The 20596-nt window shown below is 35.5% G+C and overlaps 1 protein-coding gene across 1 annotated transcript in view; it reads right to left on the bottom strand.

Moving 5' to 3' along the window:
- Positions 1 to 3095: 3095 nt before the first annotated feature.
- Positions 3096 to 20596, bottom strand: part of LOC129258029 (low-density lipoprotein receptor-related protein 6-like) — a 34702-nt gene continuing 17201 nt past the window's right edge. Inside the window, exons 10-15 of the mRNA XM_064096100.1 lie at positions 20028 to 20155; positions 11462 to 11734; positions 10230 to 10355; positions 9592 to 9768; positions 4618 to 4806; positions 3096 to 4214 (exon numbers count right to left, since the gene is read on the bottom strand). Of these exons, the coding sequence (XP_063952170.1) occupies positions 4126 to 4214; positions 4618 to 4806; positions 9592 to 9768; positions 10230 to 10355; positions 11462 to 11734; positions 20028 to 20155 (982 nt within the window). The 3' untranslated portion in view covers positions 3096 to 4125. The remainder of the gene's footprint in view (positions 4215 to 4617; positions 4807 to 9591; positions 9769 to 10229; positions 10356 to 11461; positions 11735 to 20027; positions 20156 to 20596) is intronic.

Raw genomic sequence — 20596 nt, forward strand, 5'->3', positions numbered from 1 at the left:
CCATATGAAAATTACACCAGATTCATTTTCAGTTGAAAATAAAAAAGAAATAGCCTATGATCGGTTTGCTCTCTTGCCTATTTAATTTTGAGAACCCACTCCCCCCTAAAATATGGTATATACCTAGGTCATGATTATTGATGTTTGACATAGAAGTCGCCATTTAAAATTAAGTGCTCCGAGGACTACTATTCATACTAGGACTTATATTGGAGACTACAATTATGGAAAAGAATTTGATTTGTTATTATCTTTGTTTATATTATGAAAAAAGGTTCATTTCGTTTTCTGCAATAAAAAGAAAAAGGGCTCCAGAAACCTAAAGAGATGTCATCGTATAGGGCAACATTTTCTTTGGGAACTCCTCTGTAATATTTTTTAGCAAAGATCCTGGCCATTTGCAGCTAAAACAAAGCAAAGATGCAGTAATAATCGTAATGATGTAATCACTGACAGACACCAACGATATTAATCAGGTCGCGCATTATGCTAATTAGTTACAAAATACTAATTTACATATTTTTACGCTATGCGCGAAGGACGTTCCGTGACCACGCCTTCATTTCGCTGGTGTACCAAAACAGTGGCGGTGTCCATAGGCTTGTATACGAAAAATGGGAGCAGTGTGCACTTTTGACCCTCCAAAATTTTCTTCAATTCTGACCGGATGCAGAAGCGGAGTTTCACCCCCCTGGTTGTGAACTGTATTAGCGCCACCAACGACCTTCCTTTTATTTCCGTAGGAGACGTGCGAAGCCACTTTCCAGGCAGAGGTAAGCGATTTTGCTCTTTTTTGTGTCCTTTTTAATAAAAAAAAAAAAATGAAAAAATTGAAAAGGGAACGCTTTTCACCAGAAAAAGCCGTGGGGTGGTATTCTGAAAACCTTTGTTCTTATCTTTTATCTTATATCATTAATACCGTGTTTACACTTAATCGGCATTTGAATCGGCTTTTTCATTGCGTGTAAACGCGAGCAACTTGAATCGGCTCGCGGTTCAGAACCGGCAATTTGCACCACCAAAGTAGTAGGTTTTGAACTGCGAGCCGATGCAGAATCGGCTTTTTTTACTACGTGTAAACAGAAAGCCGATTCTGCACCGGCAATTTGTGCGCATTTCAATTACTTTACCATTGTGACGTAATTGTAAGCGCACTGATCCAGCGTTGTCTTTATTATGACGTATATTGTAGGTATGCGTATCATTTCAGGTTTTTGAACCGCGAGCTGTAACAACGTGTAAACGCAATCCAAATGCCGATTCTGCATCGGCATTTGGTTCAGAACCAATTGCCGATTAAGTGTAAACACGGTATAAGATAAGAAGACGCTAAAATCATTGCAAATCGGTATTCTGAAAATCTTCTTAACGCGTTCTTATCTCTGTAAGGACTGCCTCCTTCTTATCTTAAACACGCCCATTTTTAGGATATTACCTATCAAAATGCGCTTTATATTGGCAGTTTGACCAATAGAAGTGTTCCTTATGTCAAGAGAATATCATTGGCGCTGCGCGTACATTGTTTCTGGCGCATTGCGCGAAATATGCATTTTATACGCAATGACTGATTATTATTTTGAGACACGTGCACAAAATAAAGAAAGAAAGAAAGTAAAGAAAAAAAGTAAATAAAGAAAAAGAACGAAAAGGCAAAATAAAAAGGCTGGAAAAATGAAGAATGGAAACAAAGAAAAGAAAAGCATTAATGGAAAAAATAAAGAAAAATATCTTTTATAAATAGATAGAAGACAGAAAGAGAATAAATCATGAAGAACGAACGGAAAAAGAATGAGCGAAAGAAAGAAAAAGAAATAAAGAAAGTAAATAAGACACGAAAGTGTCAATAAGCAGAAAAAAAAAATAGAGCGAACGAACGAACGAAAAAAAGAACAAAAAATGAAAATAAAACAAAGAAAAATAAGGGAGGGAAATTTGAAATTTAAGGAAAGGAAGAAAGAAAGAAAAAAGAAGAACAAAACAAATATAAAGACGAAAGAATGAATGAAAGAAAAATAAGGAAGAAATAATAAGAAAAAAAAAATAAAGTGAAGGTAGAAAGAGCAAAGAAAAAAGAAAGAAAGGAAAGAAAGAAAGAGAGAAAAAGGGAAATAAAAAAGCAGACTTGGTAAAGAAAAAAAAAGGAAAAGGGAAAATAAAAAAGAAAGAAACATAAAGAAAAATTTAACAAAAGAAAAATAAGAAAACAAAACATTCAAAATATATAACTGGAGAATGAAGGAAGGAAGACAGATAGAAAAGAAGAAAAAATAGAACAAAAATAAAGAAAGAAAAAAGGATTTTAAAAAAGAGACGGGCAAAATAAAGGGTGAATAAAAGAAAGGGTGTGATAAATAACTGTTACTACCAGTGTCCACCAATTTTTTTAGCAAAAATGAACGCGGACATCATGAGATGTGATAACCCTCTAGCTATCTTAAATATTATCATAAATATTGTAAGAAGAAAGATAAAAGATAAAAACGTTTTCAGAATACCACTTATCTTGATTTTATTTTTATCTTTTCAGCGCGCTTTTGTATATTATGCGCGAGTTATGCATTTACGCGCTCAGCATAGGATGGAAAGCAAGATAAGAAAAAGATAAAAACAAAAGATAAGAAAAAGATAAGAATACCAATTTTAGAACGTGACGTAGATAAGAACAAAATCAAGATAAGAACGTTTTTAGAATACGGCCCCTGGTGAGTAGCGGAATGGGTTTTGGCTAACATCATTCACGTTATGAAGCGATGTTAACGACAACTCTAAAATCCATTGCGTAAACAAGTTTGTTGTGCGAGGTTCGTATAGCATATACGAACCTCGCAATAGTGTGAGTGGTTTAGAGATTCAACACTAGCATCTTCAGGCTGGCTAATCCTAGAATCCTTCACATGACTGCCACACACACCATGATCAGCAACAAGAACCGGAATTACCAAGATATCCGTAAGTTTTGTAATTTTGTATTTTTGTTTTAAAAAAATGAAACCACTTAATAGCTTATACATGGTATCTTAGATGTTATAATATTATAGAATTTTATTTTAAAACACAAGAGGAATAGTGTGTGTGTTTTTTTTTTTTTTTTTTTTATATGAATTGTCTATTGGCATTGGAGTATATGAAAATTTTTATTATATTAAATCTTTTTGGAAGAAATCTGTTTTATGGAAAGATTGTAATTTAATGTTGATTTAATAATAATTATACAGTAGTGAGCATCCAAAATCATGATCAATCATGAAGTTTTTATGGAAGAATGTTATCATTAAAGCAAGGTAGTTATAGGCCTGATGACACTACATAATTCCAATGTAATTGGGTCTTCGACGGACTCGCTGTCAACATTCAACATTTCTGAGTGAATGGTATCGAGGAACTATGCTGTGTTCCTGATGATTTTCTTCATACACCCCCCACTGTCGACTCAAGATAATTTTCGTTCGCCAGTGATATTGTTCACCCGCTTTCATCGAAGAAAGTATGGCTTTACTATAATATTTAAAATCATTAAGTTTATACCGGAACTCACGTTTATTTTCAAAAGAAAGATAAATTTTAGTATCAATTTGCTGAAAGTGTTACTATATGCTGAAGTTACACGTTATCGTATTACATTTCTTATAATTCAGTATATTTATGTTCCTGCCCAGAATTACGCAAATGAAACTCCCTAGGCCTTTTCAAAATTGAATGTATTTATTAATCTAGGCATTGTATGCTGGTTTATGATATCAGAATATTGAATTAAACTACAATCTTTAAAAAAAGGTATTTATTGTTTTCATGTTACTGTAACCGTGTTATTCAATTAAATTACAACTAAATGGGTTTAATGTTTTAAACAGGCAACAAACAAGTGACACCGGACTTGAGGCGATCTCCAGGCAGACTGACGTTATTGACTATTTGTGTGGTGCGGTGGGTCAATTTGACGCTTCTGTGGTTTCCGGTTTGGTCTCGTTCGGTGTCTTCACTTTGAAATCAGTTCCGACCTTTGGTGAGTTTCTGTTTGTTATTATGGACACTTTTTCCTCCAGGCAAAGATTGCACAAGCCACTTTTTCTTTGGTTTAAGTTTGACTTTTTTCGATGTCCCAAGTTAGCGTAGATTCAATGTCCATTACAAGAAAAGTGTATGCAGACGGCTCTGGTATACAAGTATACAAGGCGACGATCCGACATGGCAACGAAGAGAAACACTACTTCGGGCTTGCAGGGGGGACATTCAAAGATAGATACAGAAACCACATCAAATCATTTAACCATGAAAGATACCGGAACGAAATTCAACTCTCAAAATACATATGGAATCTGAAGAAAAAGAACATTGAATCTACGCTAACTTGGGACATCGAAAAAAGTCAAACTTAAACCAAAGAAAAGTGGCTTGTGAGGGCACATAATAATATATGAATAAACTCGGTTCCAAAAGGAACCTTCTAATCGCGAACATAATTTGGGTATGACGGTTGGTTTGTGTGTGTGTTTGAAATCAAGTAAGACAAAATAGTTGCGTAGCTCAAATCAAATAACACAGACTGAGACGATTTGTTGTCAAGACTGGCAAAAATGCCTCTACTGCTTAATGTATCTGCTACTGATTGGTACTTACCGTGCTGTTGGCAACGTATTGGAGTTCCGATCCATTCTCCATTTTCACCACACATTATTTTATCACTTCCTGCAATATTCATATATCCTTCCCTGCAAGATAGTGTACACATCTTGCCTAGTGTGAAGGGAGGGTTGCATGGTCCAATGATGGCATTAGGTGGCGTATCCAGATCATCACACTCTACACCTGAAGGAGACAATATGAATATCATTATTAACATTAATAATAATTAACATTATTATTATTGCGTTTAAACGCAAGTCAAATTATCAAGCGCAAGTCCTGAATACGGGTGTTTCATTGGCTAAAAATCAAGTTGAGCAAGATTTTTTGAGTTGCGTTTGATCTCAACTCTTTCTGCAACGGGAACCATTTTTTTTTCAATTGAGTGCTAGTTGTATTGTCTAGCAATGAAAAAATAATGGTAAGGCATTAACACTTGTGAATTAACCTTTAACATGGTTTCTATAAGTCTTTTGTATTAGCCCAGCGCTTCTCAACCGGTGGGCCGCGAGAAGCTCCAGAAGAAGAAAAAAAAATAGGGGAAAAACTGTAGTATATCTCACATGTACTATTTCATGTCTGAAAATGTTATATTTGATTGGTCTTCATAGGTCCAACAAATCATGGCACACTTAGATCATGTACATGTATGTTGCAATATACATACACATTCATTGTATGATGGTTTTAATCTAACTTTGATGTGACCCTCAGGCCTGCATATTGTGTATGCAGTTAATATTGTAGCCCATTTCCCGGACCTCTGCGAATGCAGTTATTTTTCAAACCGTTGTTTCGAATGTGCTTCACAGATTTATGTTCAATTTACACAAAACATACTTTCATCAAACTGTATCGTGTTTTAAAGCGAAAGGGTAAGGGAGGGAAACAAATCTACTGTTGAAAAGTCTCAGAATTAGGGAACTGTAAGAAAATATGACCCTGAATACATTGAATTTGAATTCATCATGACTGGCAGTGATATGCAAAACCAAAAGCAATGTGTGTCGAATGTGTTGAGGCTATTGTCAAATGAGGCGCCTAAACCGTCAAAGCTTCAGAGACACCTAAACAGAAAACATCCGCAGAGTGCAGGAAAACTACAGGGGTATTTTTAGAGGAAAAAAGCTGGATTGAATTCACAACAGAACACTGGCGTACAGATGAGGGAGGACCAAGAAAAATAAAGAGTTAAGGAAAGAAAAGAAAAGGGATAAGGGTGAAATATTAAATATTTTCTTAACATTATGACAAAATCTTTCACAAACTTGGATTTTTGTAATAAAAATGTAAAATATTTTGCTCACTCGCAACTTTTTATTAATTGTACGCGATACGCCATATCGAGCCCCCTTAAATGGTTGGCTCATTACGCTACTGCAGCTGCAGAAGATCATAAATTTACGTAGAGGTACTATTATCTTCATTATAATAATTGTGTATTTTTTAGTCGAGACAAGTAGTCATATTGCTTTCTCAAAATTTGGTAAGTGGACCTCGAAAAAATACGAGAGTTAAAGTGGTCCTCGAGTGAAAAAAGGTTGAGGAGCACTGTATTAGCCTATGTGTGTAGATAGATATCAGTTGCTGCTGTACTAGGACAGTGCTAAGATGACACAGCCTACGAATCTGTCTTGGTGTGCAGAGGTGCCTGTTCAAGCCAAGAATTAAAGCTAGTTTATTTTGTAATTATATTTTGGAAAATACGAAGACGACACGTTTCTTTGGAAAGTCTCCTTTACACTTGTAGTTTCCAAGTTCCTTCCCGACACTACCATCGATAGCCCATTACCCAGAGCTTGGTGTTTTGAAATCCCATCGCGTCTTCTTAGCATCCACAAACTTTGAAGGACATGAGAATAGCAACGAAAGTGGCGTCATAGAATGGACAATGATGGGCATCCATCTCATTTATGGTAAGCTGTATCAATCCAAAACTGAAGAGTAATTGACCCTTTTCGATATATGAGCTATGACAATATTTTGAGTGATTACACAATCAACTGTACACTGTGTCGCCAAATTATGAGATTATTCCTAGAACGTTATCATATTGGTCAATTTATTACCGGGCCAGTAAACATGTCATACATGCACTAGGATCTGGGTCTTTTTGTACATGTATTTTAGATGAATAACAACGGAGTTGTATCGACTCTCCGCATGGAACTTGTGGATACTTCGGATCCACATCCACAGTTGTGAGATAATTGAGAGTGAGAGGCTGGTCAGTTGTAGTGAGATAAGTGTGGACAGTACAGGTCCGCTTCTCAAAGTATCTTATGACAAGATTGTTTTTCAAAATTACCAATTACATGTAGAAATTTGAGTGTAGTGAGTATCGAGTTAGAAAGAATTCCTCGTGCGTTGAACTTAATCTATACCCTGAATCCGACATCAACTATTATAATTGATTGAAGAGAAGTTTGTAAACGCGAGCACATAGAACCTACAGATAAACGGATAATATAGGACTGTGTCACCCTAAAATGTATGTGGTGGATTTTGATTAAGATTAAATTTGATTTGTGAAGATCGTAAATGGCATGTGTTCGTCATCCTTATTTGAACTGTACCATGTGACATCAACCATTTCGATACTTTTCAACTAAATTTAGCTTTCCCTCAGCTAAAATTGGAAATTGAGTTCGTACATGACATTATTGTTCACAAGCAGCTGGATGCATATTGTTATATAAGTAGAATTGTAAAAGCAATTACATTCATTTATTTATGTATCTTCTCTTTAAGAATATTCCAGAATGTCCTGGCAGTAAAGCTTTATTAGGCACTATATTTAATGAGATAAAGTGTTACATATAAGAAGAATTGTAAGAGCAATTACATTCATTTATTTAGTTATTTCCTCTTTAAGGATAGCCAAGAATGATAAAGAGCATTCAAGAACGTGTTTGTAAAAGCTTTTGTTCTGCAGGCCTCTTGCCTATTTAAAGGCCAAGGAATTTTTATTTTTGAATAGGGAAAAGCAAACAATAGATTCATCAGGCAGTGGAAGAGAACAATAGGATTCCAGTGGTAGTGGAAATGAACAATAGAATTAGCTATGTTGTTGATTTCACTGAGGTCATTCAAGAATGTTTTAGAAATGTAGAATGCTCCAGAAAGAAGGAGAATACTAGAAGTCTCTAGAATAGTTGAAATGTGTATATATAAACTGCAGTTTCTTCAAGGACTTCATCATATGAGATCACTTGATCATATTAGATCACTTCATCATATCAGATCAGATCACTTCATCACATCAGATCAGAACTCAGAGTTTCACGCCAGACTTTATATCAGAGCAGACTTTATTTCCACCTGGAATATTTATCTTCTGTGAAATGTTTTGCCTGCCATCAATGAACTGTTTACAGTTATTTTGAGAAAGGAATTATCAGTTCTCATCGAGATCATCAACCTGTTTAATGAACGCTTTTCAACCCATGGATTGCTGAATTTGACTGTTAATCATCATCAACATCGTCTTCACGGACATTTCAACTCGTTACAGTGACTCTTGTTATTCATCGTGCTTCGACATCAGTTTCATCATCGCCATCATTGTGAACTTATCTTCGCCAACCAACTGGGAGTTTATTTGGATTTACTATTATAACCCTGGATTTTACATCGGACACTTCAAGAGATTGAAGTAAGATTAATATTTACTTATGTTTTATTTATGATTGTTAATGTGTAATTATTTCCTGTAATAAAAAAAGGAAATTCAAATTAAATCTTCCTTGGTATTTGTTGCAGTATCGTAACAAAAGTAATTTATGTTATTTCTGCAATTTGCAAAGATACACGATAGAGAAGGCTACACAATAGGCTGAGGAATTTTGTTATTTAAGGCAGACAATAGAGCTTCCTCCGCAGTGGGAAAGAACAATAGGCTTAGCTATTTTGTTGACATTGTTAATTTCACTGAGGTCATTCAAGAGTCTTCTGGAATTTGACTGCTCCTGAAAGAAGGAGAATGTTCTTTTTAAAGACAATACCAGAAGCTTCCAGAATGGTGAATACTAGAAACCTCTAGAATAGTGAATATGTTGTATATATAAACTGGCAGTTTCTTCAAGGACATCATCATATCATATCAGAGCTAAGAGTTTCACGCCAGACTTTATGTCAGAGCAGACTTTATTTCCACCTAGAATAATTATCTTCTGTGGAATTATTTGCACGCCATCAATGAACTGTTTGCAGTTATATTGAGAAAGGAATTCTCAGTTCTCATCGAGATCATCAACCTGTTTTAATAATGAACGCTTTTCAACACATGGATTGCTGAAGTTGACTGTTAATCATCATCAACATCGTCTTCACGGACATTTAAACTCATTACAGTGACTTATCTTATTTATCGTGCTTCAACATCAGTTTCATCATCGCCATCATTGTGAACTTTAATTTACGGAATCTTCGCCAAACAACTTGGATTATTACTCGGATATATTGCACATCTGTCACCTTAAGAGATGTACATGTAAAATCAATATTTATTTATATTTTGTTAGTATTGTTAATTATTTCCTGTAATAAAAAAAAGGGAAAACAAATTTAAATATCATTTTTTTAATTGTTATTTGTTGCATTTTCGTAACAATATTGTTATCTTATATCGACAATTCCATTAGGGTTTTTATGTAGACATTCACTTCCACCTTTTTTTTTAATGAATATCTTTTTTTAGAAAAAAAAAGGTAACCGGGCATGTATCCAGTCCCATCGGCAAGTAAAGTCGTATGAAAATTTCTTACATCCTCTTTAAACTATATACTTGTCTCGTTTAGAAATGTGCAAATTCACATTTTATGAAAATAAATGTATAGGAATCTTTAACTAGAATTCACAATTCTTGATTTACACAAATCGATAGTTTACCAGATATCAGATGCGTTACAGTCCCAATATATGTGGCTTTTGAGTATATGTGAATGTGCTCTAGCACATTTAACTTACGGTTGCAAATTGTGTTGACATCAAGATCCCATGTTCCAGACACCTGGCATACGATAGCATCAGTTCTAGGAGAAAACCCTCGGTGGCATTGTACATCACAAATTTGTCCTGGCCTAGGGTCGCAAGATTCATCAACATAACCATTGTGAAAGACACGTGGACATTCAGTTGCTTGATCTGTAGGAATAAGATAACTAGTAAGTCATCAATACACAAATTGCGTAAAGCCGTAACCATTGATACTAATCTCGCCAATACATAAACCACTCTGTATTTTTCTGAGTTTTCACTTTGCTACTTTTATATAAATATTTTCTTATTAAATATCATTCAATACCCTGTTTAAGGTGAATGCGTGTATGCAGTCCTTCATCTTAATTGACAAACGACCATCAAGCCTGACTGCATATTGTAATGATTAAATATTAAGGCGTTACAAATACTACACGAATATAAATATACAGTCATAAATGATCAACATTAAAGTATATAGTTACATTCTTGTTGTCAATGACCCTAAACTTGTCCTTATAGAGGTATCCATTGTCCAGGACTGACTCTTCAGAATATACACCCCCCTCCCCCTGTGACTCTCCTCTGGGAATTAAGAAATAACGCTAAACATGATTGGTTCTTACCAGGAGTACAAGTTGTTCCATCTTCATCAAATTCAAATCCATCTGCGCATGTGCAGTTTCGATCAAATCCAATAGGAAGGCAGAGTCCTGAGCAACCTCCATTTTCAATGGAACAAATGTTGCTTCCTGAGCAGGGAACATGAAAATAATATATTTTATATACAAAGACGAATGAGCTTTGTACCACCTACAGGGTAATTTTAACAAAAGGTGTTAAGCTATTTGGTCTTGCTTGTGATACCAATAGAAGCTGATTTCGGTTCAGCAAATGTGTGGGATACATCATGAGAATTCATTTTCTTATATCTGTCGTCTCTATTAGATAATGGTATTTTACCACATAGTTTAAACATTTATGTCACGAATTCATGCTTCTATCCATATTTAGTTGAAAAGGAAACAATTCAAAATGATAAAAGATACAGATTGAAATTGATGACTAGCAACCATCGTAACAGGAAGTTTGTACTTAATGAAAACTGCAAAACATAACATATATAATAACATATCAATATATATAAAACATAGTAGTTACGATTGTACCATTTTGTTGTCTCAATTTCTTAATTCATCAATTAGGAAACTTCAAAGTATTATTACTTGTACATAACTTAATACTAATGTGTAAATCAAATATACCTGTACGGAACCTAAAGAAAATGATAACAATTAAGTGAATGGAAACAAAACATAAATATGTATATATTAAAATGAAAATAAAAACAACACATTTCTTTTTAAAGATAGCTTTGGTATAAAAACATTTTTATAATGTTACGTTTTGTACCCATTAAAACTATTATACAACTATCACTATTTCCGAAATTGTCATGAAATTTCGACGTGATGAACCACATTCAGATGTTCCTTATAAATATTATGTCAGAAAGATTCATGATAATAAATGCATCACAAAGTCAACTAAACTTCGGTTTAAAACAAAAACTGCCAAAGGGGAAATCCAACCAAATTTAAAAAAAAGAACATATCTATGAAGTTTGGGTAAAATTCAAGATGGTTTGGGAGTTATAGTTTTTAACGTCACTTAGAAGCTGTTCACTTATTCGTTCTGTAATATGCATTCCTTTTCTTATTGTGTTTAAAGGGGGGGGGGTGAATATTAATTACCAAACAAGCGTGTCTGAAAAGTATGACATTTGATAAAGATATCATTTTTTAAAACAATCCAAGTTATATTTTTGATGTAAAATAAGTTCAAGTAATGAGAATACCTAATGGCAGTGTATTGGCGGATACCATGTATATTCCATTTGGTCGGAGGTAATCGTTGGGACCTACTGTCGTGATACCACTACCAGTGTCTTTATCCATCTTGAGTACACTTTGCAATGTCCAGTCTGTCCAATAAAGAAACTGACCAAATACAGCAACTTCATAAGCATGGACATCTCTTCCAAACGTATACAGAAGGCGCCGTCCATTACCGTAAAAGTCAGCTGTTTCAAATCTTTCAAGACGAGCATCGCACCAGTAAAGCCGATTTCCTGACATATAAAAACGGATCATAGTGGGGTTTGTTCGCATCATATCGGTAAATTCGAAGATCGGCTACACATGTCTTTAAAATACACAATAAGTAAACCGTACACATGTCTTTAAAATACACAATAAATAAACCGGAAAATAGCAGGGAATCAAATATAAGATATTGTTTTTCGAATTGTAGAAATTGATCAATGCCAGATTGATTGCATAAAAAACAATAATTCAGATCTACTTAATTTACATAATTATTCGTACAGAACATGTTCCATTAATAGTATTGTTTTATAATAGACTAGAATTGTGGCAGTTAGTTTTAAAATAATTTCAAAGTAAGAATGACTTCAAAACGGTTTGAGAAAAGAAGACAATGAATTAAATGTCACCTACTTAACGAGTCGAAAACCGCAATTTAAAGGGGTTATCAATGTTTGTCAACTTATTACAGATTGAAACTGTAAAATGTCAACTATAGTCAAGAAGAACCACATGACCGTCAAGTTTGGTATATATGCATTTATTTTGGATGAAAATTGTAGTATAGGATGTATACTTCAAGAATCCGACGGATGCCACTTGGGCACCCTTTGGCATTTTTTAATTGACGTCATAGGCCACGCCCACTTTTTCACATACCTCTTAAAAATCAAATGCAAATATATGGATCACTGGGCATTTATTTACGCATATGAAAGTCAAAGGTCATTTAAGGTCATAAAAGGTCAAAGAGCATTACAAATTTAAGTAATACATATAAGGCGAAAATATGTTTTGAAGAAAAAAAAAGGGTTTTTTTGCTGAAAGTTAAGTTGAGCGCGTGCATATTAAGAATCCGTTAGGTGCTACCTTGTCATCTTGAGGAATTTTATGTATGTGACGTCATAAACCACACAAACTCTCTTACATTCCTTTCAATTGTTACTTTTTATTGAGCGGAATAAACATATCATGTGTGATAGCAAATTATAGCAAATGCAAAAACAAATCTACATATATGAATCGCAAGACATTTAGACTGCGTTCAGACCAATTAAAGGTCATTTAAGGTCATGAAGTTAGATCAAGTTAGATTCAAGTTAGATCACAAATGTAAGCGATGCAACATACATGTATAATGCGGACTATCTCGTGTATGGAATACAAATAAGTTGAGCATTAAATATATTTTTGGCTGATAGTTATGTTCAGGATGCATATATAGGGCAACGTCATTTTCTGACGTTATAAACCACACCATCCTTTTAACATAGGTCAACCTCTTAATTATGATTTATCTCCTATCTATAGTGCAGAATATCATGTTTGGTATCAAATTCAAGCTTATGCCAAAGGGAATGTACATTTATACAAAAATAAAAAACATGCCAAAGTCACCTTTAGGTCATTTACGCTCATGAAGGGTCCAATGGAGCGGGAGATTATCAACACTTAAAAGGTGTAACAGTTTTTGTATAAAATCAATACAAGTGATTCCTAATAATCTTCACAAGTGTAGTATTTTACACCATATCCCGTTATATTCCTCCCTCAACTGTTCTCTGTCCCATTCCTCTTCTACCGGATGCTCGCCGGATTCCTCTTCCTCAATAATCTCGACTGCATGTCTCTGCCTTAGCTGTACACTTCGTTTCACACTTACAGTATGAATTGCGAAATATATGATTCGACGGCCTCATAGGACAGGGTGACATTGAATTCTATCGACAAGCCAGTTAATTCATGGGGAGCAACCACTGTGTCATAAACAAGTACGGTCAGGCCTAATGTCCTATTTCACGTACTATCAGTTATCTTCTGAATATGTCATGTAGTAGAAATTATATGTAATTTTTCTCTGACAAGACTGACATTTTTGTTCTACCAGACTGTGTACAAGTCTTCTGCATACTGATGAAATAATAATGATCGATATTAAAGTTATGATATTGAAACTAGGAAAAAAAAAGCTGGCTGTGCGCAGACAATTCCCTAATACATTGGGTTGGGATGCCACGTCAATTTGGCAAGGGAAAGACGTCCACTCTGAACTTGCTTAATCCTCTTCTAGACTGATTTCACCCTCTTCAATCTCAACTGCATGTTAAGTTTTACTTACATTTAGAATGGCACAATAGTTACGACACAACAATGGCAAACGCTAGCCCTAAAATATGCATATAGTGGCCTCGATATTAATCCTTATAGAACAAGTTCACGTTCTAGTGGAGCGGTTATGTGACAAAAAATGGCCAAGATGCTCGGATCTGGCAGAAAGTGTGAAATTTGGCATACAGGGGTATTTTGGGGCGCTGATCAAAAAAATTGCCGGCCCCAAGCGATTTGACCATCAGTTCAGCGGCAAGATGGCTGCCATGAAAAACCATATCGAAATAATTTTCTTGGATGTTACATTATATATGACACCAACATTTGGAATACAGAAGTATGTGGCACTGATTTTTGCCGGCCACCAGCAATGTAACCACCGGGTTTCGGCAAAATGACCGCCATGAATTAAAAGCAATGATAATTGTCTGAAGTTTTATATGAACTCTGGCCCTGAAAGTTGTCATATAGGAATATATATTTAGGCACTGATTATTGTCAGACCCCTGTTTGGTTGCCATTTTGAAATACAAGATGGCCGCCATGAAAGATAATTTGCTCAAGTCTTACGTATGGCCTGTAACACTTTGAATTTGGAGAAAAACTTGATCTTTGCATCCTTGATCAATGAAAAAAAACATAATAAATATATGCTATTTTGAATTCCAATATGGTTACCAAGTTTGAATGATGTACAACATTATTGTATTGGCACTGAAAACAAATCAAACACAACCACATATTTGTCCGTTGCAAGGATTATAATAATTTGGCACCCTTAATTGCTGATATAGATGTTACATAAGTATGACGCACCATAAATACACAATCCAGCTAGCTTCTTCTGCAGTTACATATTTGAAGTGGCTTTGGTTGAATAATAACCATCCGGAACAATCATTTTCTGTTGAGAGGCTGTAAATTATTTCTTTGAGTTTTATATGATCTGCAGTATTGCACTTTGACATATCGACGGAGTGCGGGGTGCTTATTAAAAATATTGCTGGCCCTCAGTGATCTGATCCCCTGAGTCAGAAGCAAACTGTCAGCCATCTTGAAATCCAAGATGGCTGCCATGAAAAAAGGTCATTAAAAAAATCACTTTATCTAGTATTATGTAATTAACGTATTATTTTAAAATTTGGCATCTAGGGATATTGAAATTGTTTTTGATTTGTGACGTCATATACTGTACGAGCAGCTGCTCCATTATGTTGTGTGATATAAAATGCATAAATGGTTCATCATGGGTATTTTTTTTTCTGGAGCGGGTGTGAAATCATTTGTTTGTTGATATACTGAGGGTTCAATAAAAAACATTTTCATTTTTTTTAGGAGGCTACATTTCATTGATTCTTGTACTATAAGAAACATGGGGGAACTGCTTGCATCTGACGTCACAAATACACCAAATGAAATTCCAATAGCTTTTTAAATGTTTGATGGAATATCCTCAAACCTTCAATATTTGTTCATTATTTATTTTGTTATTGTTTCAATAAACTTTTTGTCAGGGTGAACTTCCCCTTTAATTTGTTGACCACCAAACAGGGTAGAAGCAACTTTTAACATCTTTTGGTCTGATGCTGTCGGAGCTTGAACTCCCGATCTCCCGATTGTGAGGCGAACATGCTCCCATTGTCAGATTGTCGAACACACGATGGTTATCAATTGAATCGTTCCAAAATAATTCCTGGAGATATGTAAGATTCACTTTCAATCGTCTAGCATATAAATGATTGATATCAATAATAGATGGATTGCCATCAGTTATACCATACATGAATTTTGATTCGTGCTATCATATTGTACTTATTTTTCCCCACAATAATCAATATTTAGAACTAAGCTAGGTAATCATGTCCTTTGTGTCATGATGGGTCATATGGGAATTTAAAATGGCAGATAAAGTGTGTTATGTGTTATATGTTAATTATATATCCATATTTGAAATTAACATACTGTACTATACAAGTTTTTGCTTCATAATACCAATTTACAGTGTCACAGGTAATGTAGAATTCAGGAAAACATTTTTGAAAGATATTTCGTAGTAGCCATCTTAGATTTCAAAGTGGCGGTCATTTTCAGCTGACCCGGTGGACCAATCACTGGGGCAGCAGGCCAAAACCTGCCTGTATGTCTAAAATGCAGTGCCTCAAATTATTTAATACTCAAGAAAATGATTTTAATGAATTTTCAAGACAGTCGATCCTCTCTAGATTTCAAGATGGTGGCCATTTTGCAGCATATCTATTGGACAGATTACTGGGGGGGAATTTCAATACCCCAAGATGCCAAATTTCACAATAATACCTACGTTATAATTATGATTCTTGATTTTTTTTAATGAATTTTTTATGGGAGCCATCTTGGATTTCAAGATGGCTGCCATTTTGCAGCTGAGGTATCACAGGCCTAAAACATTTCCCATACACTCGTGTGTTAAAGAGGCGCTCTACAAAAAAATAAGGATGAAATTTGAGAATTGAATGTTTACTACCAGTGGATAGGATATATATCTGACATTTCATATCTGACCAGAAAAGGGTACCTCGACCAGCTCATTTTAAAAATAAATCGGCATTTATGAAGACTACACCTGACAGGATCAAATTCTTCACTTGAGACAGTAAAATGGCAATACTTCTTCCGCAATTATAAAAATAGTTCCAATAGTGGTGATATATCTTCCCAATTTGAAAAAAAAGAAGTTCAGTAAAGATACCCTCCCTAGAATTAGTGTTAGATTATCAATTATATTCATTCATTTTTGTCAATCAGCAATATCAAAATTAAAAATTGAGAATTAATGGGTTGGCTCGAATGAATATCTTTGGCCTGCCAGTTGTAATTACGCCCGTATAACCCTGACTCAGGGGATCAGATCGCCGAGGGCCAGCAATATTTGAAATAAGCTCCCCACACTACTTCTATATGTCAAACTGCAATACCACAGATCATATAAAACTCAACGAAATAATTGCAATATTCTTATGGCAGCCAGCTTGGAATTCAAGATGACGGCCATTTTTCCGCCAATCAATTGTCAGATTGCTTGGAGCCAGCAATTTTTTAAATGAACTCACCCAGAAACCGATATACTACAAATTTCAGTGGCACATATTATGTAAAATTCAAGAAAATGAGTTCAATGATTTTTCATGGCGGCCATCTTGGATTTCAAATGGCAGCTAACCCGATGGTCAAATCGCTTGAGGCCGGCAATATTTGAAATCAGCACCCAAAATTAAGCCTATACACTGTATGCCAAATTTCAATACCGCAGTTCATATAAAACTCGAGAAAATGATTGCAATAATATATCATGGCGGCCATCTTGGATTTTAAGATGGTGGCCGTTTTGCCGCTGACCTGGAGGTCAAATTGCTGGGGGCTGGCAATATTTGAAATCAGTGCCTAAAAATACCCCATATACCAAAATTCAGTGTCACATGTCATGTAAAACTCAAGAAAATGAGATTAACGATTTTTCATGGCGGCCATCTTGGATTTCAAAATGGCGGCCGACCCGATGGTCAAATCACTTGGGACCGGCAATATTTGAAATCAGCACCCCAAGTTAAGCCTATATGCCAAATTTCAATACCGCAGTTCATATAAAACTCAAGAAAATGATTGCAATAATATATTATGGCCGCCATCTTGGATTTCAAGATGGCGGCCATTTTGCCGCCGACCAAATGGTCAAATTACTGGGGGCCGGCAATATTTAAAATCAGTGCCTCAAAATACCCCTATATGCCAAATTTCTGTGTCACATGCCATGTAAAACTCAAGAAGATGACATTTAATGATTTTTCATGGCGGCCATCTTGGATTTCAAAATGGCGGCCGACCTGATGGTCAAATCGCTTGGGGCCGGCAATTTTTGAAATCAGCGCCCAAAAATACCCCTATATGCCAAATTTCACACTTTCTGCCAGATTCGAGCATCTTTTTCAGATATCTACTGGAGTATTCTGATAATCCCATTATGGGAGTATCTACTGTACTAAAGAAGTACAGGAAGCCCTCCTTACCTATACTTCCCATCCATACATGATAGGTAAATTGCAGGGGAGTCTTTCGGATAAGATTTTCCCCAGATAAAGATTCTGAAAAAGAGCACATTTGCCACGTTCTTTTGCTGAATTTTCAGTTGGGGTTGGCTCTTTGCATTTATTATCAGTTAAGAAAGAGAGAATACAACAGCTTTAATTGATCCTGATTCCTGTCCACTTCTTCTCCATCAGGCTATGTGAAGCAGAAAGTTCAGAGTGCAAGTATTTCACTTGCCAAATTAGCACAACATGGTGTCCCAACCTAGTTAAAGGAATTGTCTGTGCACAGCCAGCTTTTTTCTCCTAATTTCAATACCATACCTTTATCAATATCGATTAACTTTTCATTAGTATGCAGAAGACTTGTAAACCCCATAGGACAACATTCTGGTATAGCAAAAAATAATAGTGTCGTCAGAGAAAAATTATATATGCTTCTACTCCCATGGCATCTTCAGAAGATAACTGATAGTACGTGAAACAGGACATTAAGCCTACCCGTACTTGTTTATGACTTAGTGGTTGCTCCCCATAAATTACAAGAACTTACTTTTCGCTGCCAGTCATAATTCATAGTGCAAGTGTGAAACGAATTATACATGTACAGCAAAGGCAGAGACATGCAGTCGAGAATGTTGAGGAAGGGGAATCCGACGAGCATCTGGTCGAAGAGGAATGGGACAAAGGAAAGTTGAGAGAGGAATATAACAGGACCTGGTGTAAATTGTTACATTTTTGTAGATTCTTTAGAATCACATCGATTGATTTGATACAAAAATGTTACACTTTCTTAAGTATTGATAAACTCCCGCATTCATTTGACCTTTCATGAGCGTAAATGACTGAAAGGTGACTTTGGCATGTGTTTTTTTTTTTGTGTAAATGTACATTCCATTTTACATTTAAGCTTCAATTTGATAGCAAACATGATATGTTTATTCCATGCACTAGATAAGAGATCAGTCATAATTAAGAGGTTGACCTATGCGAACAAGATGGTGTGGTTAATGACGTCAGAAAGTGACGTTGCCCCAAGGGTACCAAAGTGGCCCCTGTCAGCTTCTTATATACACATTGTCAACATAACCTAAAGCCCAAAATACATATGATACCTAACTTGTTTATATTCCAAACATGAGTCCTTATTATATCTTGCATTGCTTAAATTTGTGTCCTTATTTGACCCTTCATTACGTAACCTTAAATGACCTTTAATTGCCCTGAATGCGTTCTAAATGCCTTGTGAATCAGATATGTGGATTTGATTTTGCATTTGCTATTATTTGATGTCACTCATGATTCCGCTCAATAGAAAAGCAACAATTAGGGGGAATGTAAGAAAGTTTGTGCGGTTTATGACGTCACATAAATAAAATTCCTCAAGATGCCAAGGTCGCACCCATCGGATTCTTAATATGCACAACCTCAACTTAACTTTAAGCAAAAATGCACATAATACCTATCTTTTTGGTATTTAAAACATTACGTTTTTCGCCCTTATGCATTACTTACATTTGAAATGCAATTTGACCTTTTATGACCTTACATGACCTTTAACTGACATGTGCGTGATTTAAATCAGCAGTGATTCATGTATTTGCATTTTACTTTTCATTAGCTTCATTTGATAAAAAAACATGACATGTTTATTTCGCAAAATATGAAAGTCATATTTAAGAGGTATGTAAAAAGTGGGCGTGGCCTATATCGGCCAATTTTAAAAAAAAATGCCCAAGCCGGGTGCCCAAGTGGCACCCATCGGATTATTGAAGTAGACACCCTATACTACAACTTTCAGCAAAAAAAAAATGCATATTGTATATACCCAACTTGACGGGTATGCAATTATTTGATTATATCTACCCGACTACTATGTCTTCGAGAGGAGATGTTATTTATACCGAGGTTGTTTTACCTGACTGCTAAGAAAGCACGAATGCCTGTGAGCAAGCAACCAGGGGACCAACGGCTTAAGGTCCTCCCTGAGGGACCTGGTAATGAGGATAAATGCCTTACCAAAGGGCACGAGCGCACCACTTGGGAATCGAACCCGGGTCACCGTAATCCGAAACCCCCGCTCTACCGACTGAGCTATCGCGTTTTATTGAAACTGAAAAAAGTCAAATTGGGTGTTGAAATGCTGTACCAATGTAGTCTATGGTGAGTCCATTTGGCCAGCCTAGTGATCCAGATATAATTGTTGAACGATCAGTTCCATCCATGAAGGCTCGTTCAATAACAGGATTATCTCCCCAATCGGTCCAAAACATCGTCCTGATAATGACCAAAAAAATTATCAACATTTGCAATTTCACTTTATTTGGATTTGAATATACAAATAAATATCCACAGAGAGAAACACAACTTCCAGTTTACCATGTTTACAAAACTAAAGGTAGGGGAAGGCGGGTTAACTTGTGACACTCTTTGCATTTTGCATGTTAGAACTGATGTGACTAATAATATTGTAGAAATGAGTACCTTCCCTTTGAATTTAATTCTTGGGAAATATTTTTCACCTATATATAACTTTCTACCCCACACTAAAAGTCATTGTGACCTTCGAAGAAAGCGATGTCAAATTGCTCAACTTGCCCCATCTGTGGGGTAAGTTGTGCCACCTTCTGGGGTAAGTTGGGCCACAAAAACTATGAAAAAAATGTATGCGGGAAGAACCAGCATGTCATTTTTTTTATTTAAAATCTTTTCACTTGC

Source organism: Lytechinus pictus, chromosome 3 (assembly GCF_037042905.1).
Source record: "Lytechinus pictus isolate F3 Inbred chromosome 3, Lp3.0, whole genome shotgun sequence".
Classification (NCBI taxonomy): Eukaryota; Metazoa; Echinodermata; class Echinoidea; order Temnopleuroida; family Toxopneustidae; genus Lytechinus; species Lytechinus pictus.